Raw genomic sequence first — 24,402 nt, 5'->3', positions numbered from 1 at the left:
CGCTTTTGTTTGTATTGTATAATCAATAGTCATCAATAGACAGCTTATTTAACCCGGCACAACCGTTAAGATACACGTATACGACACACAGATGACCTTACTTATGGTGTAGCCTATACACCTCCCAGCCAATGTATTATTAACAATTGTTAATCAAAAATCTTCAATTCCTTGTCAATTACCGATCCAGCGCTCTGCTCTTCTCCCGTGCCCACTAGTTAGTTCAAGTTTCAACAGTCCCTTACTCGGTCGGGCGGGCGGCGGCGGCGGCGGGGTTGAATTCACCGATTCCTGATTGATAAGCGCCGGGTCCTCTTTCCATCCCACCTCGTCACCGATAAATGGAAACCGCCATCCGATTCCCCATCTCAACTTGTTTTCCGCAACCTATAAGTCGACCCTCACCTTTTTCTCCCCCTTCTCCCCTCCTTCGAAATGAAGTAAATGGATCTGTTTTGGCTCATCCTCGCCCTGGCCATCCCGTTTACACTACGCTTCTTCCGCGCCGCGCCCAAGATGCCTGTCGGACCTGTCATTGCCCTCTCCCACGGCGGAGGTACGGAACCCCCCATTCCGAGCACCCACGAGCCCTCCTCCCCCCCCCCCCTCCTCCCTGCCTTCCCTTTCCACGATTGCGCCGCACCTTTGCTAATTAACTTTGCGCCCGCAGGTCCCATGCCTCTGCTCAACGATCCCGGCCACAAGACAATCATCGCCTCCCTCCGGAACCGCGTTCCCGAGATCCTGCGCCTCTCCTCGCCCGACCACCGCCCCTCGGCCATTATCCTCGTCACCGCGCACTGGACCACCCGTCACCCCAGCATCTCCTCGGGCCCGTCCCCGCCGCTCCTCTACGACTACTACGGCTTCCCCCCGGAGACCTACAACCTGTCCTACCCCGCCCCCGGGTCCCCCGCCCTCGCCGCGCGCGTCTTTGAAGCCATGGCCGCCGAGGGCCTGTCCCCTACCCTCGACGCCACCCGCGGCTGGGACCACGGCGTCTTTGTGCCCCTCAAGCTCGCCGTCCCCGACGCCGATATACCCATTGTCCAGGTTTCCGTCCTCCAGAGCGAAGACCCCGAGCAGCATTTGCGCATGGGCCGCGCGCTGGCGGCGCTGCGCGACGACAACGTCGCCATTGTCGGCTCCGGCTTCGCGTCGTTTCACAATATCCCCGTTATGCAGTCGCTGCGCGGATTCGGCAGCATGTCGGCCGACCCAAAGTGGCTCGCGTTCAAGGAGCGGACCGACGAGTGGAACGCGGCCGTGACGGACGCCGTCACGGCGGCCAACGAGACCGAGAGGGCGGACAAGGTGGCGAGGTGGCGCGAGCTGCCGTTTGCAGACGTGATGCACCCGCCGAGGGGCGGCGAGCACTTTATGCCGCTCATTGTGTGCGCGGGCGCGGCGAGGAAGGAGGACGGCCCGGGCAAGACGTACAAGGACGAGTACATGGGCGTGGACATATTCACGTATTACTGGGGGGCGCCAGCAGTGACGGCGTAAAGGGTGATGGAATCGAGAAATGAATCTAACATGGTTTGTAATTTTAAGCGCAGAGTATTTAGTCATATGCTCAAAAAAGCATCGCGTCAGATTGTACATGTTTTTGTATTTCAGTATATATATTAGGTACATGTTGGTTGTCAAAGCCCTTGTGTCGAGCACGATAAATAGAGTAAAGTAGTCTTGTTCCCAATCATAGTCCATAAGTCGTCATGATTCATCCAATAGAAAAAAAAGAAATAGACAAAGGCCCACCAATAATCTTTTCCGATGCAGTGCCGTTGTTCGCTGCCGGGGTATATTTGTATTATATAAAAAGAAAAAGAGGAAATCAAACGCTTTTTGCAAATCAAAAACCATGATGAGTAAAGCAAATGCCATGCATGCGGGCTATGATGAAGTCGGTGTGTCGTCCAGCGCCGAGGCGTCAATGCTCGAAGGGCGCGCGTAGAGCGGCTGGAGGTCCTGGTAGTCGACGGGCGACTCAAGCGGGTAGGCGGGCGGGCTCGGGGGTACGTCCTCGTAAATGGGAGGCGCCTCGTTGTCCCAGCTGACGCCGAGGCCCGAGTGCTCGGTGACGACGACGCCAAAGTGCATGCGCAGGATGCGGCCGGTGCCGGTGGGCGTGGCCTGACGGGCCTTGCCCTCGGGCGCGTACTCCTTGGAGACGATGAGCTCGAGTAGTAGCGAGTGGGTGACCTCGGTGCCGTCGGCCGTCTTGGTGTCGCAGGCGTACTTGAGCTCGCCGGCGTGGTTGCGAGCTTGGCTGATGCTGTAGTCGAGCTCCATATCGACGGAACCGTCGTGGCCAGAGTAGTCCGACTTCCAGCCCTCATGCAGCTGCTTCTCGCCAATGACGCGGACCTCGTTGCGGACGGTGCCCTTGATGTTGCCGACGGAGCTGGCTGTGGGCGCGTGCCTGTCGCAAGCAGGGGCGACCGTCTTGATGGTTTCCTCGAGCTTCCACGACACCTTCTTCAGTTTCCACAGGTCGACCGTCTTGACCTTTTCGTTGTGGCTCATGAGCCCATCGAGCTTAAGCGTCAGCTTGTTGGTGCTGGTCGGGTGCACGACAGATACGTAGTCGGCACTGGCCTTGATATTGGTCGGTGGGAAGACGCGCACCGAGTGGTGCGGGAAGAGAGGCTCCGGCACGGAGCGCTTGACCAGCAGCGTGCGGTCAAACTTGAGCTGGATGGGCGCGGCGGTGCCTGTGGCGTGGCGCGATACCTGAGCGACAGCCTTGAACTCGTAGGCGATGGAGACGAGGGGGGTGTTGGTGCTAGCGGGCAGCTCACCGCCGAGCAGCGCTGAAAAGGGAAATGCGTGCTTGCCGCGGTGCAGCTTGGTGGTGTGGTCAAGAAAGACCCAGGCTTGAAGCTCTGTAATCTGATTTTGGCACTCGGCGCAGTGGCCCTGGCAGGGGCGCTTGTGCGTGGTGTGGATGCTGAGGGTGGCTTTGAAGCTGTCAATGTCGACGACGTCATCTTTGATGTCGAGGAAAAGCTGGCCAGAGACAATGGCGCCGGTGCTATCCTCGCGGGTGCCGTGAAAGATGATGGGCGGGCTCTCGATGCTCCAATCAATGGCAGCAACGCTGCAGGAAGCCGGGTTCAGCTCGCGCACGGGCGAGCTGGAGGAGCGACCAAAGGGAAGCGTGAGCTTGTGGTGTTTCTTGACGGCGTCAATCAAATCGTGGGGTTTGACGGCGTGGTCGTCGGCGTCGGACTCGTACGGGCTGCCTGAGACGGAGTTTTTCCTGGATGAGTCGCACGAGGCATTGCGAGAGGCATTGCGAGAGGCAGTGCGCGAGCGGGCGGCGTTTTTTATTTGCGAAATGTTGCCGGTGGAGGACCGGAGGAAGTTGGAGACGAGGTGAGGCATGTCGTCGGTATGTATGCGCTAGGGCGCAGTGGGGTTGGTAGTGTAAGTGGAAACTGCTGTAATGTTCTTTGGTGAGAGAGAAGTTGTCGCTAGTTGGACAACACGGAAGAAGGCTTATAAAAGCTCAGCGTACCCCTCCTTGTTAAATGCGTTGGTGTCTTGGAGTTGACAGCAGGAGGGGCACACGACTGAAGGCTTGCTATAACAGGAAAACCGTGGCTGCAAAAGCAGGACGATTTGCAGACGGTTGTGTCTTGTATGTCGGAGGCGCACGAGTGAAAGCCAAGGCGTTCGTTAGGCTATGCACTCATTCAGGCTGGTGGCGGCGCGGGGATGTTGTGCGATACTTCCCGGCGGCAAGCGTAAATAGTGCTAGGCTTGTAGTACAGGACGCCACTCGAGGACGATTGGCCCAGATCAAGGACGAAAGGCAAAGGCCGAGCTTGACGTGTGATGAGAACTGCCGATAGCGCAGGGTGGTGCAAAGCCTTGATTTATTAACGGCAAGGGCTTATGTAGCGGTGCAGTTGCTCGACTCTTTTTTTGTCTTGGCTTGGAGAGATGGGTGTAACGCGGAGGCGAATGAGGATTCCTATGGTAATGGCCGAGTTGTAAAGCTATGTCTGGGCAGTCGAGCTTGGTGTAAGTAAGTGCCAAGGGAACAGGTGGTGTTTGGCAGAGGAAGGGATGATGCAAGTTGCAGTATGTGATGCTGGGTGAGGTGATGTAGAGGCTGTGACGGTAGGCAAGTCTGGGGTAGTGACGGTTTGTTGTAACGGAATGATACAAGAACGGGAGGAGAGCAAAGTACGGGGAAGAGGGCATCAAGGAGTAATATACGGTTGGAAGAGGCGTATGGAAAAAAAATTATGTGTCATTGGGGCAAGGAGAGAAAAGCGCTGAGTACCTTATTGACTTGAATTCAGTTTTGTCGCGGGCCAGAAGCCGTCGACGGCCGATGAGGACCCAGAAAACATGTACATGGATGGACCGCGATAGAGCCAGGGACAAGTACGTACCGGCTTAGCCACACCCCCGACACGAGGCAAACGGGAGTGATTGACACGCCCCCTAGCGAGTCACTCTTGTAATTACCAGTCAACGGCGGGCACCAAGTCGACCAGTATTACGGTGCAGTCGAGCGCTACCAGCAACGTCGTGCCCACTGTACGTGTCGGCGGTGGGGACGTCTACGCCCTGGGCTCCCCTGTAACTTGCTAACAAACGACAATTGCCAGCTGCCAACTACAGTGTTGCCAGCCGCCAGCCGCCACTCGCAGCTGGCGAACAAGAGTCACACAAGGCGAAAAAAGTTACTTTTCGACAGCGGTCCCACTTGCTGTCGATGTCTTGTACTTTGCTTTTGCTTGCGTTCCTCCTGCCTGCAGGCAAGCGAATGGCGGCCAGCAGGTCCAATTCGAGCGACTGCCTTCTTTTGTCATGCTCTTCCGTCCAACTTACAACAGACCTCGATTCATCGCCGCACCATAATTACTACGCCCTTGTTTCAGGCCCTGGCATCACGCACACTAGGATGTTTTGCTTGCTGAGGTGTACTTGAAGGAGTGCCATGGCACCCACATGGGACTCGGGCCTTGCTACAATTACGCCATGCGCCCTTGGACTCGTCGTCTTGCGCTGTTGCCAAATATTTAGTGTCTATGCCGCCATAAATGGTCGTCATCTGACGCAGCTCAAGACCACAGGGCGCACAGCCATGTCGTGAATCTGTGCCTCTAGTTGAGTGGCTTGCTGTCACGACGTCGGCGGAAAGTTTGTCAGCCCAACGGCTCGGCGTGCATAGCTCGCTACAGCACGTCATGGCTGTTGCTTCAACCGTTTTGGCGTTTTCCGCTTAGAAATACACAACGACCCCGAGCTGATATAGTTGCATCAATCAAAGGTTTAATTCGCACTGCCATTAATGATCTGCAACTTGTGACGCCTTGTTTACAATTCAAAAGCAACTACCGGTTCGTGATTATTCTATTGCTGCTCCTCCCACAAGTAATCACGCGCTCCCTTTTCACTTGCATACCCATTCAGTACGTACCTTTTTTTTTTCCATATTTTTCTTTTTCGCGAAACGCCCTCGCCGGACTGTCGCCCCACTTGCACTCAATCGATGCTCCGGAGCTGCGGGTCTTCTGCCTCCGGGCCCCGTCGTAGTAGCAAAAAGCCAAGCCTTTTGCACGATGCGACCTGACTGTTTTTTTTTTCTACTCTTGCAGCTCCGTTATACTCTTTGCTGTCTGGCATAATTTTTTTTTTCGATTTTTATTAGTAACATTTCCCTGAAAATGGTCTCATCGGAGCAGAGAACCAGAGATGGGCCAAAAAAAGCATAGTCTCCATGCCGAAGGGCGGCGGACAGGCAAGCGAAAGCCGACTAGCAATGTCACCGCCCTAAGGAAAAGATGAGCACATGGCGAGGAGGAAGAAGAAATAATAACTAAACAAAAAATATCTGATTACTCGTTGGGACTGACTAAAATGTCAGGTACCTACTTAGCTCTTGCATGTAGAGTTCACCGCCGGCTCCGACTCGCAGGTTTGTATTCACACACACCCCCAACTACTGAGTGCCAATCGTCCTGACACGCAGTGGGCCATGCAAAGAAAATTTTCCATACAGCACGCTGCGCGCAGCACGTACCGATTCGACAGTGGGCAGCCAGCCTAGACCGTGCCACGGGGAAGGTTCCAGTAAATGTATCATGAACTGATTCGAAAAAAAAAAATTCTTCCAGCGAGAGGGGCCCTGAGCTCGATTCTTCACGCCCTGTAGCCTAGGCCTGTAACGTCTGAACTCTACCTCTACCCGCATTCCGGCGCACCTTCCGTGGTCTGACCGCCTGTATTTTTAGAGGCTTCCTTTGCGTCTTTCCAGGCGGGTGACGCTCGAGTACCTGAGTTCCTACTACACCTACCCCCCCTCTTCTGCGCGCCGGAAAAAAATTGTTGGTCGATTTTGGGTCGTAATGAAATGGATCGAGCATCTCCGCTGTTGTCGTCTCCATCGCAACTCGCCTTCCCAGGACTATTAATTTCTTGCTCATATTATTTGGGTTTTTATTAAATTTTCTTGATATTTTTTTTTCTTCTTCTCATCACGATGTCTTGTGCAAAGGCGCTATTGGCATCGCAACACACCGCGGTGTACTACTGTACGGACCGTGGCTGGCTAGCTCGCTGCAGGGAGAGAGATTGATGCAACTACAACGCTTCTGGTCTCACCTGCCTGCCACAGCGACTGCCAGCCAGCCTCGGGCATGCACAACCTGTCAGCGATCTACCCTCGCACGCCTCGATACCACCACATTTCCGGATTTTCTTGTACATGCTCTTGTCTCGCTTGGTCGTGCATCATCGTACACTTCTCATATTGCAGCCCAGGCCCGATGTGCCGCTCAGCCGGGCTCCAGGTGCCGTTCGGGCCTTCAAGGTGAATGAGGGTGGCCGAAGCTGGTGTGATATTTGATGCCTGTAGTGCGGTGTGATGAAATTGACACGGGCGGTTTCAGCAAAATGTCATGCCAAATGTCCACAACGTGATCCATTAAATACCACAAATGGGCAAAACGGCGCAACTTTATAGACTGACGACTGGACACCAGTGACACCTACTCGTTTACGTCGAATCTTTTTTTAACATGCACGAGGCCAGAAGGTGTCAGTCAACTAGCGAAAATTTGATAGTCCCGTCTTTGGCGCGTGCCAACTCACAATCATCTATCTCTATCTTTCTTATCCCCCGCGCCTTCGGCACCGACATCTACGCACACCCCCACGGGGAAATTGGGCAAGCGAGAAGATCCTTTTTTGACTCATAGGCTGTCATGATGATCCCGCCTCGTTTACGCCAAAAAAGGCGTTCGCTAACGATTTTTTGGCTTGCTTGCTTACAAACTTGTGTATTCCGACATCGGGCTGCGTTTTTGATCCTTTGCGGCCAGCAGCTGCAGCAGAGTTCAGTGGATCGCATCTGTCAACTGCAAGGCGCACGAAGAGGGAGGCCAGGCAACCAAACCAGGCTAGGCTAGACTGGCCAGATATTTAGGTGTCAAGTGTCAACTGACTGTGTTGTGGTGTGCAGCGTGTGGTGTGTGTCCTCGGATGCAACCGATTCGCCCAGCTGTGGCTTTCAACTTTTTCTCTGCCGAGTTGCCAAGGTTGGAACAGGTGGCTGAACAAGGGCCTCGTAACCCTGCAACCCTTGCTTGCCCAGGCCACGTTACGGCCGTTTCTCGATCGCGCCAGCTGAGGCTGGTTTGACTGGTTTGGCTGGGTTCGGCATCGCACCAAAGAGGAATCCCTGGTTGCTGGCCGCTTGTTACTGCGCACGCCTTATTACAACATGTTTGACCTTTTGGCCCATCTTGTGCCACTCACCAATCATTCTGATAGACTAACCGAGTCTCTTTTTAGTGTTTAGCGGTGTGTTTTCGATTTTGCTGCACCTTTTTTCTTGACCAAAACTGCACAACAGCAACACGTCCAGAATCCAACCGCGCATTCATCATCCCCCTTTTTCTCGATAATAATTGCACGGAGACCGGAGTATCACGGAGTAGCAGCACGGCGTAGACGGTCGAGTATTTCCCAAATGGGCAATAGAGCGTCTCGACTCTTCTCCCTCGAGTGCCCTTGGACGGCATGGCCTCGGGGGTTCCACTGCGGCTCTATATACCCGCTTGGTGGAATCCCGCACTGTTGCGTGCTCTCGCATTATTTTCATCTTGTCCCATTCTTTACGTTTTTGAATCCCCAAATCAGCTCATTCTATATATATCGGAAAACAACAGCGCAATTCGAGCCTATACTTTTGCAATTCGTGTACCGGTACAAGCTTGCTACGCGCACTCCCGAGGTCATCCGCCACCACGTTGCTTCACCGATCTTGTGCATGTCCTGATCATGTTCCTAGAAAACACGACTTGGGCACCAAATAGCACCAGATTTGTTTTGGCAAGTTACATTGCAATATCGTACGCTAATTGACTTTAAAAATTGCGGTCTGCAACGCAGTCTTTTTGCAGATGAGTAGCTTCCAGGGGCAAAGCGCGTGTAAGCCAACCCTGCTGCACTTTGCACGGAACGGCGCCTACACGCCACGTCGGCCACCTGCATCGCAAACCATTCCGCACGGAATTGATTGACGGAAAATTTTACTTCATTCACACGTCAACGATTTCAGCCACAGGAATGCATCTTGCAGCATCTTCAACGACTCCCAAACAGGCAACTAAAGCGCAACGCCAGGTAGCCACCTGGACGTCCGTCCCGCGGACGCCCGTCCAGCCTCACCAGTAATAGTGCAATAATCAATACCAAGACCTCTTCAGCGATGGTGACATTTGGCCAGCAAAAAAGGACATTCAGAATCTTCCAGTGGCCGCAACGCATAAATCACACCAGTGGATATCAGCAATTTGAGCACGAAAAAAAAACCCATACACACCCCTGGCCCGTGCCTTGCATGAACTCAGCTTCCGTCGTTGGCTTGGGCTTCTCAATCCTTCTCATCCTTTTTCCGCAAAAAATGCGGCTCAGCGTGGAACCCAAACTAATCTAATAAAATGGCTTGCCACGGGCAGCTTCGGGCGATCGCTGTTCTTGCCGCAGCCTTCTTGCTCGTGGCTAGGCGACGACAATACATTGGCGCGTGCGTTGACAAGGGTTAAAAGGCGCCATTACTCGTAGGAATCCACAACAAGAACCTTTTTTTTTTTTTTTTTTTTGAAAAGTGGCAGATGATTGAAAGAGATTTTCCTAGTTTTTTTTTATCCTCTTTGCAGTTTCGATCTGAGACTCGGCGACTGATCTGGAAATATTCAAAAACTACTGCCATCTTCTTGGCGTGCGTGCCTGACTGAGTCTAGCTAGTGGCGTTCTCGTGGCATCGGGGAAATCTCAGCTCGAAGCCCTATTTTCTTCTGATGAGCTATACGCGGCTCGCTGGCAATCAATTCATTCAGAGAATAACGCAGAATAACAAGTGCATACTGAGTAATACAGAGTTTTCCTCTTCTACTTGTTCTTTTTTTCTGGTTAGATGTGTGCTGAAAACCGAGGCTGGGTATTTATTCGGCGAGGGGCTTGTTGATATTAACTAAGAGTAGCGCTAAATGACCGCAGATCTCATCTCTGCACATGCGTCAACCGGCGTGAAACTCTTTGCTAGCCAGCCTCTTTCGAGAGCATCTCGGGAATGAACACAGAAAGGGTGCAGACCAATTAGACAGTGGCTTTTGACTCGGCAGGGTGCTGAAAGCTGAGGCTGGGGGACTTTACCTTGAGCTGTTGTTGTGAGACAGCCCTCTCATGTTGGCACATGAGTCACCGGCGTGACGCTCTTTGGCAACCAGATTGTAAAAAGAAAGAAGGCATGAGACGAATAGAGGCAGCTATTTAATTGTGTTGGCCTCTAGATGCAAGAACTTGTGTTTTTCTTCTGTTCTCTACAGTTTCTCACCACTATCATGGTCCGTTCAAAAGGGCCGCCACGACTCGTGGATCGAGAGTCGCATTACACCAAAATATAGCTTCCGTCGTGTTAGCGTAACCCCACGCTATACGTATAGAGAATTGTAGAGCCATGCCGCCAAAAAAACGCCCGCTTGCAATTCAATTGTCACTGGTAAGAGTACATTTTATTTTCCTACTTGATTGTTTGGCATTTTGCTTTACTTCCAGTCCCCTGATGAAATGGTTTTTCACTCGCCGTACCGAATATACAATGTCGATGTACCATGGGCATTTGGTTTCGCCCGTTTTTCTGATCTTGGATGGATTCTGCAACTTTCGTTCGTCACTTCTGGATGGTCAAACAAAGCTAATCAAGCTTCACAAATCGAGTGTGCCCTCTGTTTACTCTTTATTTGCGGCATGATCTTTTTGAAATAGAAGTATAGCCGCTTTAGGGTTGGAACTAGGGTCTTTCACCGTTGCCTTCATCTGTAACCACGCAAGCAACACTCGATGCCATACATGAATGTCGTTCTTTTGAGAACAATTTAGGTAGAATGAAACGAATCAAATTACGGAGTTTTGACATCTGATCCTCTTGACCCCCTTGTAGTGTTGTGATAATTAGATCCTCGCGCCTTTCATTCTCTACAATCTGCAAGAAATTACATCTGCACCCAGAGAAATAGACAAAAAAAACGTATTTTCACAATGATTCGATTCAAACAGTATCTGATAGTTTCTAGCAAAGTTCATCACGATGTCGGGTTTGGCAATCCCGTCACCACTGCTGACGGCGGCCGGATTAATAAATCTCCACCAAAATTTCGGCCTGCGAGCTCTGCGGGTCAGGACCATCAACTTCGGACGTGAGCTTCGAGCGACACCGACCATCAAGTTTGACGCGCCAATCCCTACCCATCGCCCATTCGCGCGAATTCTTGAGTGTCGCGTCAAAACGCTACATACGCTTCAACGCATACTCGCACATAGCAGCTCAAAATGACTGGTCGTGGTGGCGGCGGACGCCGCGTTTTGCTTCCTCCCATGTAGGCAACCACCCCGCACGCGACCGACTAGCTGCTTCGAGCAAAGAAACTGACATGATTGATTGCAGTAATATGATTTTCAAGCTTTTGCAAAGCGTACGTGCGACCGACATGCGAGCGGAGTTTCTGGACGGCTGGCGATGTGCGATGCGATCATGGTTCTAGCGGTGGCAGACACGAGACGAGCGATAGTCTTTTGCAGGCCGTATCTGGTCATGGAACCATAGGCATCAACGGCCAGGTAGAATAGTCGACATCTCTGAGCGGCGCTGATCAAGCGATGGAAGCTTACCGCGGGGGACCGATTCGCAAGTCGTGCATCGCTAGCGCAGAAAGGCAGAAGAAAAGACATCTGGCAGGGGTTTACTGACTTTGCATTAGAATGCCACCGTTAGCGTTTGGCTCTATGAGCAGCTTGGCATCCGGGTCGAGGGCAAGATTAGAGTGGGTTGAGACAGATCCTATAGCAACGAACCAACACTAATTCAACGCGCAGGGCTTCGATGAGTTCATGAACCTCGTTCTCGACGACGCCGTCGAGGTGCGCCAGATTACCAAGACCAACGACAAGGAGACGAGAAGACCACTGGGTACGTGCGGACCAAGGCCAACAGCAAAGCTCGGCATCAAGCTAACACGCTGCAGGACAAATCCTCCTCAAGGGCGACAACGTGTCTCTGATTCAGAATTTGTCGGAATGATCATGTGAAGCGACTTGGAAATGATACCATACACGAGGGCAAAAAAAGCAGAGGCCATGCTGTACTGATTCGCACCAATACGGGCCTCAACACCAACGAGACGGCTTTTTGGACTACGTCGGTGAGGGGGGTCGGGCCATGGGTAATCTCAGAGCCACTTGATTTGTTTTATGAGGCGCATGGGCAAACTAGGTTCGTGTTTTTTTACAGTCTTTTTCACGGTTTGATGCACTCGCTACAATTCGGGAACTTGAGCCCACGTTGGTAGCATATGTAGTATCAATAAACTACTACTAAGCATCAGCCGAGAGTTTTCCATTTGAGCAAGGTAACATTAATCGTCTATTTTTTTTCGTGGTATTCATGCCTCTGCCAGGCCATTGGCCACAGGACGTGAGCTAGCAATCCTCAGCAACTACATTCGACAAACTTTTCACTCGAGCTTGTAGCCGAGCTTGGTGCCCGACACCTTGCCCTCGCGCAGCAGACTCAGACCCTCGCCCAGGTTCTCGAGCCCGCCCGCGAGCTCCTTGATGGGGATGGGCTCGAGCTCGCCAACTATTTTGGGCAGCAGCGCGTAGAAGCGCGCCAGCACGGCGCGGTCCTCGGGGTTGGCGGGGAACTTGGGCCCCTCGGGCGGGAGCAGGTGGAACTCGCGCCCAAAGAGCGTGTAGGCGAGAATGGGCACAATCTTGGCGCCGTCAACCTCCTCGGCCGTGGGCGGCAGCAGTATGACGATGGAGCCGCCGGGCTGCAGGACGCTGGCGCAAAACTCGGTGGTGCCATTTTCCGAGATGCCGTCAAAGGCCTGGGTCAGGGTCGGGTAGGCGGCGCGAATGTCGGCGGCGGCGGTGGGTGACTTGTAGTCGAAGACGGCGTCGGCGCCGTGGCGCCGCACCAGGTCAAAGTTGTGCGGCGAGGCCGTGGCGACGACGGTGCGGCCGGCGAGCTTGGCGAGGCGCGTGGCGTAGAGCCCCGCGCCGGTGGAGGCGGCGTAGATGAGGATGGGCTCGCCAGAGGAGGAGGAGGTAGAGGTATTGGTGGTGTCGTCGGGCCAGGACACACCGAGGTGCTTGTTGAGGCCGAGGACGGCGGTGACGGCCGAGACGCCGTACGTGGTTGCCGCGAGGTCCGACACACTGTCAGGCACCTTCCAGGCGAGGTCGGCGTCGACCTTGAGGTACTGCGCGAAGCTGCCGCGGTCCGGGAACAGCCCGCCGTGCACCCAGCCGGCGACGCGGTCGCCCACCTTCCAGGCGTTGGTGGCGACGGGCCCGGTGCCGACCTTGGCGACGACGCCGGCGTAATCGCAGCCCACGACGACGCCGTCCGGCGAGAAGAGGTCAACGTGCTTGAAGTCGGTGGGGTTGAGGGCGACGGCCGTCACCTTGACGAGGATCTCGTCGTCGGTAATGGCCGGGACGGGCACGTCTTTGATGGTGGCACCGCGGCCCTCGACAGAGGACGGGGCTGTGGCATTGGGGGTGTCGCGGACGGCGACGAGGGCCTTCATGGTAGTTGGGATAGCGGCCATGGTGGTTGGTGTTTTCCAATGATGCTGTGCGAGATAGCTTCTTGTGGGATGTGATGTGAGTCGCAATGGACGCCCGGAATGTAGGGGGAAAAGCTTTGATGTTCGAAGATATTGGTGAGGTTGACAAAGACGAACAGTCTTTTATGTAGTTGGGGTCAAACGGAGCTCGACAACGAATTGGCCAATGCCAGCCAGATTTGTCATGTGCGCTGAATGAAGCGGCCGCAACTTTGGCTTTGTCCATTACCAATCGCCGCAACTATCCAGCGCCCGTCTTCGTTTTAGCGGCTCAATTTGTGGAGAGCCTCCTCGACACCCCAAATGCGAATGCAGTCTGTTGGGCGTGCTCATGATGCCAATTTTCAATGCCCTTTTTTTAATTTCGCGTAGTTTTGCATAGATTGTGCTTTGCAAAGGCCGCGCTTAAATTTCAACAGTTCATAGCCTGAGAATCTTCTTACTGGGCCTTGGTACTTTGTGTTGGTTCAAGACTGGATGGTAGCCTTATCGCCGTTTTGGTGTTGCTCTAATATTAGATTGGGATTTGGTCCTATGCTGCCCTCCGTCTCTATACACAAAATAATATACAACTAAAGAAACTTGTTGAGTATACTGAAAAATGGAAAGTTTACAAGTTTGATATATCTTCCAAATTATACTCAACCACTGTTAGTAGTAGCCTTTTGCTGTGTAAGTCATGCAAGGGGTAATCCAGTAAAGACCTAGCATTAAAAAAGCCCCTATAAATAATACCTGATTTTGCTTCCTTTTCAAGTATACATAAATATTTGGCCGGTTTTGCGCTTTGCGCTGTCTCTGCGCTGCTGTAGGTAGCCTGGGTTCTGGCGAATGCGTCACCGCGCGTATGTGGGTGAGTCGCAGCTCCGCTTCCAGTGTCTCCATTGTGGACCTTGGTTTATACCTATGGTTTATAAGCCTCGGATCACTAATTCTTTGCACAATTGGTCGGCAAGAAGTAGAAAAGGATCGTCTGTTCCTCTTTCTTGGCTATTTACTAGAGCTGCAACGCGCACCATTTTTCGAACATCGCCGAATCACGTCCCCGGCATCATGACTTATAAGCCAAAACCCGAAGTTGAATTAGAGCATTGGCCGACTTCCGCTGCGAAGCAGCTCAACGATATGATTGCTGCTAATGCACACAAAGGGCATTATGCATGCTTTGATATGGACGATACAAGTTGGCAATTTGATCTTGAATCATGCCTTCTTCCATTCCTTGAGAACAAGGGTGTTTTGTCGCGGGCAACATTAGACTCGGCAATTCAGATTATACCCTTCAAGGATTCGGCGACCAAGCAGGAAAGCCTGTACAGCTACAGTACCCGTCTATACGAACTGGGCGATTCCATTTACTACTCTTTCTCCACGCAAGTTTTCAGCAACATCCCACTGCGCGATTTAAAGAATCATGTGGATGAACTGATGGCTTCGACAGAGCCTGTACCAAGCAACTGCTACGAAGGAGACGACCTCGTACAGATTCAAATTCATCCACCAAAAATCTTTCGAGGGCAAGTGGAACTCTATCAGAAGTTGATGGCCAACGGAATTGATGTTTTTGTGATAACCGCGGCGTCTGAGGAAATTGTTCGCATGGTTGCATCAGACCCCAAATACGGCTACAACGTCAAGCCCGAGAATGTGATTGGCACCACGCTTCTCCTAAAGAACCTAAAGACTGGATCGATTCAAACATCGCGCAAGCAAATTGCAGATGGCACATACAACGCTCAGGCAGTCAAAGATGATGGGTCAGATCTGGTCATGATACCATATCTATGGGCCCCGGCGACATGGAAAATAGGCAAATGGGCTGCTATTTTGTCGTATATTGACGAATGGAAAATGCCCATCCTGGTTGCGGGCGATTCTCCTGGAAGCGACGCGCCGATGCTTTTCCATGGCGTGGATGTGGCAAGAGGCGGAATACGCTTATTGGTAGCACGAAACGATGAGGCCTTGCGCGACTTTTCCAAGTTGAGGAAACAGGCAGTATGCAAACAGAAAGAGGCCGGGCTACCCCCAACTGCTGACGACAACTGGATCGTTGTGCACCCAAAAGATCTTTTGTAGCTAGCATCGTTGAAAGACTTTGGGGAATGTAGCTCTACAGGAAAACATTGTACTTTGATGACTATAAGCGATCTTGCACTGTGGTCGATTTTGCGTGAATGTAGAAAGCGGCATACAGTCACGTTGTGAAGACAATCGGCCGCAAGAAATTGTATCTAGGAACACCAAGTGGTTTTGTCCAAGATGTCAAGACAACATATATGGTATGATGATCGAGTCCTCAAGGTACAGGCAGTGATCATTATGTAGTCTATTTCAGTATGGTCAATATTAGTTATATGGGCCTCTGGTTCAAGTGCAATAATTGGTGATTTCGCTCTAGCGGTGTACTCAATAATGATCGAATAATAATTCCTTGCGAGCATCTAGACCGGTAAATAAGTCCCAATCTCTGCTGACAAATGCTTGTCTCAACACGAGCAGGTAACAGATATGTAACCATAGGTACTGCCGAGTCATATTAGAAACAGTCAATGACCACATGGCACGAGGTTCCGAGACAATGGCCAAAAAAAGAGGCGAGCGAAAGTTTGGATGCAAGGACAATTTGGATGCAAGGATAATTTGGATGTTGCCCAATGCAGGCAATGAATCTCAAGATGCTGGCAGATCGGCCGTACACTAGCCTCAGATGGGCAGCCAAGACGCAAGATGCCGCTAGCACCGCTCTTCAAGGTGGGCACCTATTGAAGCACCTTTACTATCTTATCTTGATGACGGTCTTCGTGACCACAACCCTTCCTACAGCGCAGCAGGGGCTGGCCAGAAGTGTTATCAACTCAGTTCTGCAGCTAGGTATAGCTGTCGTCCTTGGCTTCACGGACATCATCCAATCAGCAACAGTAGACGGGGTAGGATTGGGGAAGAGCTATACGAATATGTTCTGGTTTGTAATTGGTGCTGCCGCCGCGAGTTTGTCGATTCTGGCAGTCTGGGGGAAGGTGCCTAGGGCCAGTAGTGATTTGACCGCGGACGAGAAGGCTAAACTCATTGAAGACGCAATGACTGTGCAGCGCAGGCAATCAGCCGCAAGGGATGGTAATCTGATGGACGCATGATCTCATATGTAGATTCTACTTATAAACTCATACTAAGCCACTCAAATATCTGGTAAACGCATTGTAGTCTCACGCTGCCATACAAATCAGGCCATAGTATTCCATGCATAAGCAATTGCGGTTTGGGGATAAAGAATGCTGCCTAGGTTACGGTGGGCTAACGCAAGTGACCCAGCGCCTGCCAAAGAGCGGTGAGCCAGCTTCTTAGGCATTGAATTGATGTATTCTAGTCGCAAAATTTTAAAAGACTTCTTAATAAGTCAGTTGTTCATCAGTGACCCTAACCTAGAGCACATCGGCCGACAACACCGTAGACTCGAACTTACTGAGCGGCGCTAGCGCCGACGTTTTGCCGACAGGGATCACAAGGAACTGCAGAAAGAACTCGCGAGGCTGCTAATAGCTGACCAACAAACCAAGGAAATCGCGCAGATCAGAGCTTCGCCACTAGAAACATCCGTGGATATCAGAGACTACATGTCGCGGGCGGTGACGAGATGCGCGAGTTTATGGACCATGTCCACAGCGCATTTTACGAAGCCACGGGCTGGTCCCGCGACAACTCGTACGCGGCGCTGAATTCCACCAGTGATGGTATGTCGTCGCGCCCCAGCTGCGGAGGGCTTGGATGCCCCGTGCCGACCGCGACAACCGAACGACCGTCATGAGTGCTAATATGACCCCGATCGAGAGCAGCCCTCCTCAACTTTCCGACCCCGCGCGGCCTGCGCCTCGCCCTGTCCGCCCTCGCGAGCCCCAACTTTGCCACGTCGTACCAGCTGGGCTCGGTCGGCGTCGTCGACGGTTCCATCTCGTACCTCTTCTCCTCGGTGCCGCTGCGCGTGTTGCTGACGCCGCAGTCGGAAAAGGTCGCGCTGCCCACGCTGCTGCGCTCCTACCGGCCCCTGACACCGCTGGAGCCGCTGCCGTCGCCGCTCCCGGCAGTGGGCGGCGGCGGCGTCCCCCATCCCGGCGGGCCGCAAGCGTCGCTGCTGTACGGGAGGCTGTACCTGCCACAGTCGCAGCTCGAGGGGCTCGTGGTGAAGCGGCTGTCGCGGCACCTGCAGGTGCAGTTTAGCGCCGTGTCGGGCCAGCACCTGCGCAACGGCGGCACGACGCTCGGGCTCGCACAGTATGATGTGGGCAAGTACGCCGTCGAGGGGCTCGCATCGTCCGACGGAGGGCTGTTGGGCCTGCGGGGAATCTACAACTTTGGCGGCGACGCAGAGAAACTACACGGCGGTGCTGAGACGGCCGCTACCGTTCCGGATGGGACCGGCGAGCAACAATCGGCAATGATTGGCATCACTGCGACCCCGAAGGCGCAGCCGCCCAACGGCGAAAAGGAGCGCATCTACGGACGCTTCAGTACAGGCGCCGAAATTTACTACGGGACGCTCAACAAGTCGGGCGGCATTAGCCTGGCCACGCGCTTCGCGACGCTGCCGTCCCACCGGGGCACGCCGCTGACGGCGACGCTGACGCTCAACCCGCTCATGGGCAGCGTGGGCGCGAGCTACGCCGTCGTCGCGGGGCGGCACTGCACATTGGCGACGCGCATGGAATTCAACGTGTTTAGCTACGAGAGCGCATGGGCCGTCGGCATGGAGCTGTGGCGCAAACCCTTCACACGGCCACCATCGGAGGAAAACGACTCGTCACTATCGCCGTCCCCAACCCCGGCCTCTTGCGCGCGGGAGCGCAGCTTCAGAGCCAAAATGGAGTGGCGCCTAGACGACGCGAACCCCCATCAAGCCGCCGAAGCCGACGGGCAGAGGCTGCTTGCTGACCGTGCCGACGCAGAGAATGCTGCGGCATCAGGGAGCCCTCCCTCTGCAGGGTGGCAGCAGCGGCGGCGGAAGCAAAGCCAAAGGACGGTCGTGGATGAGGCGAAGGAGCTTCACCAACCGGGATGGAAAGCGCAGGAGGAAGAGTACGCGGGGGTGCTGAAGGCGCGCTTCGACCAGAACCTGCGCATCGGGCTGCTGTGGGAGGGCCGCGTCAAGTCGCTGCTGTTTAGCCTGGGAAGTGGCATCGATCTGCGACACATGGACAAGCCCTTCCGCACGCTGGGGCTAGAAATTCAATTTTCGTCTTGACGGAACCCAAACGATTCGAGTGTATGATTACGCTTGTAGCAGTCGCGTCGCAGCGGAAGCCAAAGAGCCTGTTCAGTCTGCGCGCTGAGCTCAAATCGGCAAGCAAGAACGCGCAGGAGCGACAAGTTGGGCACTTTCACGCGAGATGCGCATAACATATCTTGTACAACAGCTACAAGAGCGGGCGTTCTTTCGTCTCTTGACGGTTGTTTTGCCTGTATCGAGTTGCCTGTATCGAGTTGCCTGTATCGAGTTGCCTGTATCCGTACCAGTGCTGACTATTGACAAGGTCAGCTCTTCAGCTGAGGCTATGAATACCTTGTGCGTCCTTGTTTGCTAGGTGGCGCAACAAGGCGTCGGCCGTGTCTTAAGAGCCCTTTTATCTAGTAGGGGAAGGGTCGGACTGTCGCCGAACCAGGAACCTTCATGTACATCTTTTTAAACCACCCAGTAATGAATATAGAGCAATCTTAAGCGAACGACGATGCTTCATCTCGCTACCTCCGTCGTTTTCCTCCGTGGTGATGGAAAATTTGGAATTGACGCCATCACGCGGGGCCGGTTAACCGCGCATACGACGACGGAAGAAAGAAGATTACACTAAAATCTTTCCCGCTGCTGACCAAAAATTGACCGAATTTCTGCGGCCGTCGCAGGCGGGCATGTTGCTGATAACGAAAACCCGTTTCTATTTGTTTGGCAAGGGCTTGCCTAGTTAGAGGTGAGAACCTGGATGGCCAATTCTGGCCTTTGCAGATGCTATGAGTGGCTGCTTCTATGCGCCACTGGTGCATTCAAAGTGGAGATGCGGGGCTGCAACGAAAAAGCGTGGCGCTCGGGACCCCGCCAAGACAAGGCCAATCCCTGGACGTTTTTGTCTTGGTGTCTTTCTCGAGTCAATAATCGTCTGTGCCGGTTCCTGGTAATAACAGGAATTCCAAAGAGCCCAAGTTGCGCGGTCATGACGAGGGATGTGTTGTATTACTCGCGCCGAGAAACTCCTTTGGCGACTGCATTATCTACCGCACTTGGCAAGGAACACGCATTAGGGATCAGCATAAGAAGATGGTTGCATGTAAGTTAAGAGTTAAAGCTATCGTACAGAGTAACGTTGTCTGATATTAAGTTGCATGATGATATGGGAATTTGTCCGATATCAAGTTGCATAATATTATGGAAACTCGCAGGACGTTGACCACATGTTCGCATGCCGAAAGTCTGCATGGCCAGAGGCTCTTTCGACCACCAGGATCGCAGGGGTCTACCTGGCCTCTGCATAACGAGCGAGTCGTCGACAAACACCCCACGTTTCACGACAGCACCGTTTCTGTCCAACTCTAAAGACATGAGCATTATTCATTATGCGCTTTTTCGTAAAGCCGAAAAAACAAAACAAAACAAAACACAACTTAATGCTGTCCCTCATGCCATATGCCACGCCCTGAATCGTATAGCTTTGTTGGCTGTTGCTCGACTCAATAGCGCCGAACGCAGAAAAAAAAAAGGTGGGTGGCCATCCAGGTTCTCACATACATAGCCCGGCCAGATCCCGCACCCTTGCTGCCCGTTGACAACTCGGCCACCAACTCGACAGCTGCTTTGGGTATAGGTAGTATCATTCTTCTCTGCGGCCCCCATAGCTATCACTTTCTCTCTGCTCACTCCATCCCGCTTATCAGCCGCTGCCACTCATCACCTCGGCATTTTTCCATTTTCAAGTCTTTGCATATTCTTCTCTTCTCTCTTCATCTTCCTTGTTTCTCACCCCGGGCGTGTTCTACCACCGCGTCCACCAATCCGCGCTTCAACCCGTCGGTTATATCCCACCCACTGCGCTACTCTGAATAGTTCCTTCACCGGTTCCACGTCCAACTACCTGTCTCTCGCCTGAAATCACGATTGCCTACGCTTTGCAGACGACATCTCAAGAATCAAGCGCCAAGTAAAGCAAGTCGTCTAACCCTGCCTCTCATCCCTGTGCTGCGCAGCCTCATCACACAATCGTACTCGCAAACGATTGTCTTGGCACATTCGCAATCTTGCATACGCGGTATTGGCGCAGGATCCTGCATTTCCGACGCATCGCCGTTGCCAAGTCGATTTGCCAAGTCTGCACGGCATCTTTGAGCCGGATTTCCACTCCAGTCATTCGGCCGACGAACCACTTTTGCCCTCCGTCGCGTGGCTTTACAGACACATTTCTCCCGGTAACCTGGTCAGGTGGAACTGATCCGTCGTCAACTGCCGTCAACTGCGGACATCAAGGTGTTTGAGCTGAGAAACCTGCAAGATTTTGCAGCTCGCGCCTTATCCGCCCTGGTCGCCTTGCCCGGTCGTCCCCTCCCCCCTTCCTTCCTCCACACATTCCCGCCCACACTCTCCCAAGCCTATCTTTTTGGGCCAGCTATAATAAACAATAGTACTCCCTGCGGCCTGCTGCTATTCTTCCTTGCCAAGTATAGTACCCGAAGAGGATCTTCCTCGCAGTTTCATATCGACATCGTTATATCCACATACAAGGGAATACACCACACAGCACTATATCATCATGGCCGACACCGATGCTCCCATGGACTGCAACGGCGAGATCGCCGACGACACCCGCCGCGGCCTCCGTATCGGTTCCATCTTCATCATCTTGGTTGCATCTCTCATTGGTGCCCTAGCCCCCGTCCTTTTGGCTCGCCAGACACGCATGCACGTTCCCAAGTTCACCTTTTTCGTCTGCAAATATGTCGGTACAGGTGTTATTATCGCCACTGCATGGATGCACTTGCTTGATCCCGCCATTGACAACCTCAGCGACGAATGTGTTGCTGCTCGTGTCCCCGACTATCCTTGGGCTCTTGCCATCGGTCTCATGACCGTCATGACCATGTTCCTCGTCGAACTTCTCGTCACCAGCTTCCAGAAGGATGACGAACACAACACTGGCAACGCTTCCGATAGCGAGGGCCCTTCGCTGGATTATATTGCCAAGAAGCGCCCCGGCATCAACACCGCGCCGGAGGATTGCCCTCATAGCCCTGATCTGGAGCAAGCCGCTGGCATCGACCCCAAGAGCATCCCCGGCCGTCCCGACGATGTCAGTTACCCTCCTGGGGGTGAGGATCATCTTGCACACGCTCGCACTCACGAAGAAGGTGAGGGCGGTCTTGCCGGCCAGCTCACTGCCATTTTTGTACTTGAGTTCGGTGTCATCTTCCACAGCGTGTTTGTTGGTCTGACTCTTGGCACCACCGACAACCTTGTCATTCTTCTCATTGTCCTCGTCTTCCACCAAATGTTTGAGGGTCTTGGTCTCGGATCCCGTATTGCTACCGCCCCTTGGCCCAAATCCAAGCAGTGGCTGCCTTACGTCCTCTGTGTGGGCTTTGCACTCTCTACACCCGTGGGCATCGCCGCTGGCATGGGTGCCAAGCCTGCCAATGCCACCGACCAGAAGCTCACCAACGGTATCTTTGATGCCATCAGTGGCGGTATTCTCATGTACACTGGTCTCGTTGAGCTTCTTGCTCACGAGTTCATGTTCAACCCCCACATGCGTCGCTCCCCGCTCAAGATTCAGCTCTTCGGCTTTGGCTGTATCGCTTTCGGTGCTTTTGTCATGGCGCTGCTTGCCAATTGGGCATAGGTGGATATCCGCTCGAACATATCCTTTTCAATAGTGCACTTTGGTACATAGTTATGTGCGATTGATTACCATTGGAAACTTGCTTTCTTGCGTGCGAATTAATATACCATGGACTGAGGAAAGGGGCATGGGTTGGGAGGTTCACTGTTATTGGATGTTGAATTAGCGCATTAGAACTGCATAGAAGTATTTAAAACTCATCATGATGCTATCTTGAATCTCTGAATTCTTCTCGCGTGCCAAACATGACCCTCAGCAATCTTGTAAGCCGATGGTCGAACAAGCCAACCCGAACGGATTGGAGCCGTGCTATACCCAGACCCACATATTACCCTCACGTACTGTGTTTATTGCTTGACAGTGCGCGAATGCACTGTATCTTAGTCATCGCCTCGCTTCCCCCACTCCAAATACACTTGCTAGGGCCACAAACCCTAGCGCCGAAAAAAAAAAGTGTCAGGGCCCGTCACTACTATCGCGAAAGCTCCTCATTGCGCCTCTCCTCCCACTCCAACCACTCCAACCGCTTCATACCGACCTAATCCCCCCATCTCACCCCCTCAAACCTCCGACAAAATGGCTGGCGGCGTTACTGTTCGCGACGTTGATGTAGGTACTCCTTGAATTGTTTTCCGCCAATTTGCGAGCCCATTGTCTTGCGATGGTCGAAAGACCTAAGCGAACATACAATGCTGCTCTGCATAGCGTGCTGTACCGACTCCCTCGTGATGCTGCGCACCTCTTCGCTGTAATTCTCGAACGGCCCGTCCCTCGAACCGACGACAGAAGACGAAACAAGAACCAAATCATGTCTATATCACAGTCGTGGGGAAAACGAATCCTGGTGTATCAAACGCGAATGGCAGAGCTGGTGTTGACGGAAGCGCTTGCAAATGGATGGCGATTGACAATGGAGGCTTGCTGTGCAAGACGAATGCTGCCATGTAAATATTGGCGCTGACCGTCTATTGCCGCTTGACTTGACTGCCGCTTATCCTTGCCGCGCCTTGCTCACGCCCTCCGATCTCCTTGTCCATGACCGATGTCCTGGAGCGGACTGCCGACTCCCATCGACTTGAAATACAGAGATGCGGAGCCGTTTACAGCACATTCTGCCGATATACGATATTCTTTTGGGATTTTTTGAGGAGCAGGCGCGAGGGAGTCGCAAGACTTCTGAAGACGGAATATTTGCTAATGGGTTTCATTTTCTCTCGTTCAGGCGCAAAAGTTTATTGCTGCTTATGCTGCTTTCCTGAAGCGTCAGGGCAAGCTGCCCATCCCTGGTATGTTTTCTTCTCGCTTTAGGCACCACACCCGTAACTGGAAAAATAAAAAGTATCGACATTGCTAACGTGACACTTTGCAGGTTGGGTCGACACCGTCAAGACCGGCCCCTCCAAGGAGCTGCCCCCCCAGGACATTGACTGGTTCTACGTGCGCGCCGCCTCGGTCGCCCGCCACGTCTACCTCCGCAAGACGGTCGGCGTCGGCCGCCTCCGCAAGGTCCACGGCACCGCCAAGAACCGCGGCTCCCGCCCCTCCAAGCACGTCGACGCCTCCGGCTCCGTCGACCGCAAGGTCATGCAGGCCCTCGAGAAGATTGGCGTCCTCGAGCAGGACGACGACAAGGGCGGCCGCCGCATCACCCAGGCCGGCCAGCGTGATTTGGACCGTATCGCCCAGACCACCGCCGAGGCTGACGAGGAGGATGAGGATGACGAGTAAAACTTTTACTGCCAGAGCTTCTCAATGAGAAAAGAAAAATCATGGAGATGGTAGCAAAGTTGAAAGGCATAAAAATGGAAAACTAAAAAAATTTTACAACTCGGTCTTGTTTCATACTGGGTTTGGTCCGCACATGGAATTTGGGCGTAAAAGAGGTCATAGATATTTCTGACATGGTTTATGAATTTGATTCCCCCTTTTTACATTGGGCCATTCTGGTTGCTCGACTTGAACTACATTGTGATTTTTTCTTCGATTGCACTTTGCACACAAGACTCGGAACAAAAATAAACTGGCCAAAAAAGATGGCCTACCCATGTGAAGAGAAACGAGCAGACACAAAGGCAAGTAACCTAACCCGCTTCTGATGCTGCAATGTCTCTTTCCTTTCTTGCTCACAATCTTGCTCACTGCTTCTCCTATACATGAAAAATTACTACAGCTTGGCCGCCCTCTTGACCAGTTCAAAATCATCCCACGTCCTCAGACTCTCCTCGCACTCTTTCCGCCACGCGGGCAACCCCGAGAACCACGTCAGCGGCTCGCGCGTCTTGCCGGGTATATTGCCCCCAACCCACCACGACGAGTCGGCCTCGCTCGCCAGCAGCGCCTCGTACCCCGCGTACAGCTTTGCGCGCCACCGC

The 24,402-nt window shown here is 53.1% G+C and overlaps 9 protein-coding genes across 9 annotated transcripts in view; 6 read left to right on the top strand and 3 right to left on the bottom strand.

The window, feature by feature from the left end:
* Positions 1 to 516: 516 nt before the first annotated feature.
* On the top strand, positions 517 to 1,506 carry BBA_04168 (Extradiol ring-cleavage dioxygenase class III protein subunit B; the record flags this gene model as incomplete). Its single annotated transcript, XM_008599265.1, has 2 exons — positions 517 to 556; positions 671 to 1,506. 2 exons carry the CDS (start codon positions 517 to 519, stop codon positions 1,504 to 1,506), a joined length of 876 nt encoding a protein of 291 aa, XP_008597487.1.
* Positions 1,507 to 1,896: 390 nt separating this feature from the next.
* Positions 1,897 to 3,390, bottom strand: BBA_04167 (LMBR1 domain-containing protein; the record flags this gene model as incomplete). The annotated part of the gene is made up of 1 exon (XM_008599264.1): positions 1,897 to 3,390. The coding sequence occupies one exon, from the start codon at positions 3,388 to 3,390 to the stop codon at positions 1,897 to 1,899; it is 1,494 nt and encodes a 497-aa protein (XP_008597486.1).
* Positions 3,391 to 10,860: 7,470 nt separating this feature from the next.
* BBA_04166 (small nuclear ribonucleoprotein E) lies at positions 10,861 to 11,608 on the top strand (the record flags this gene model as incomplete). The annotated part of the gene is made up of 5 exons (XM_008599263.1): positions 10,861 to 10,907; positions 10,976 to 11,003; positions 11,289 to 11,351; positions 11,404 to 11,497; positions 11,553 to 11,608. 5 exons carry the CDS (start codon positions 10,861 to 10,863, stop codon positions 11,606 to 11,608), a joined length of 288 nt encoding a protein of 95 aa, XP_008597485.1.
* A 433-nt stretch (positions 11,609 to 12,041) lies between these two features.
* BBA_04165 (toxD-like zinc binding oxidoreductase) lies at positions 12,042 to 13,142 on the bottom strand (the record flags this gene model as incomplete). Its single annotated transcript, XM_008599262.1, has 1 exon — positions 12,042 to 13,142. One exon carries the CDS (start codon positions 13,140 to 13,142, stop codon positions 12,042 to 12,044), a length of 1,101 nt encoding a protein of 366 aa, XP_008597484.1.
* Positions 13,143 to 14,213: 1,071 nt separating this feature from the next.
* On the top strand, positions 14,214 to 15,239 carry BBA_04164 (phosphorylcholine phosphatase; the record flags this gene model as incomplete). The annotated part of the gene is made up of 1 exon (XM_008599261.1): positions 14,214 to 15,239. The coding sequence occupies one exon, from the start codon at positions 14,214 to 14,216 to the stop codon at positions 15,237 to 15,239; it is 1,026 nt and encodes a 341-aa protein (XP_008597483.1).
* A 599-nt stretch (positions 15,240 to 15,838) lies between these two features.
* Positions 15,839 to 18,396, top strand: BBA_04163 (mitochondrial inheritance component MDM10; the record flags this gene model as incomplete). Its single annotated transcript, XM_008599260.1, has 3 exons — positions 15,839 to 16,277; positions 16,718 to 16,891; positions 16,994 to 18,396. The coding sequence occupies 3 exons, from the start codon at positions 15,839 to 15,841 to the stop codon at positions 18,394 to 18,396; spliced, it is 2,016 nt and encodes a 671-aa protein (XP_008597482.1).
* Positions 18,397 to 20,944: 2,548 nt separating this feature from the next.
* BBA_04162 (ZIP zinc/iron transporter) lies at positions 20,945 to 22,030 on the top strand (the record flags this gene model as incomplete). The annotated part of the gene is made up of 1 exon (XM_008599259.1): positions 20,945 to 22,030. The coding sequence occupies one exon, from the start codon at positions 20,945 to 20,947 to the stop codon at positions 22,028 to 22,030; it is 1,086 nt and encodes a 361-aa protein (XP_008597481.1).
* A 576-nt stretch (positions 22,031 to 22,606) lies between these two features.
* Positions 22,607 to 23,758, top strand: BBA_04161 (40S ribosomal protein S19; the record flags this gene model as incomplete). Its single annotated transcript, XM_008599258.1, has 3 exons — positions 22,607 to 22,639; positions 23,253 to 23,316; positions 23,400 to 23,758. The coding sequence occupies 3 exons, from the start codon at positions 22,607 to 22,609 to the stop codon at positions 23,756 to 23,758; spliced, it is 456 nt and encodes a 151-aa protein (XP_008597480.1).
* A 436-nt stretch (positions 23,759 to 24,194) lies between these two features.
* Positions 24,195 to 24,402, bottom strand: part of BBA_04160 (steroid monooxygenase) — a gene marked incomplete at both ends in the record, with an annotated part of 1,733 nt that continues 1,525 nt past the window's right edge. Inside the window, one exon of the mRNA XM_008599257.1 lies at positions 24,195 to 24,386. Within this exon, the coding sequence (XP_008597479.1) occupies positions 24,195 to 24,386 (192 nt within the window). The remainder of the gene's footprint in view (positions 24,387 to 24,402) is intronic.

The sequence above is a fragment of the Beauveria bassiana genome (genome assembly GCF_000280675.1).
Source record: "Beauveria bassiana ARSEF 2860 unplaced genomic scaffold BBA_S00009, whole genome shotgun sequence".
In the NCBI taxonomy this organism is placed as follows: Eukaryota; Fungi; Ascomycota; class Sordariomycetes; order Hypocreales; family Cordycipitaceae; genus Beauveria; species Beauveria bassiana.
This window is presented reverse-complemented; position numbering and strand designations above follow the sequence as displayed.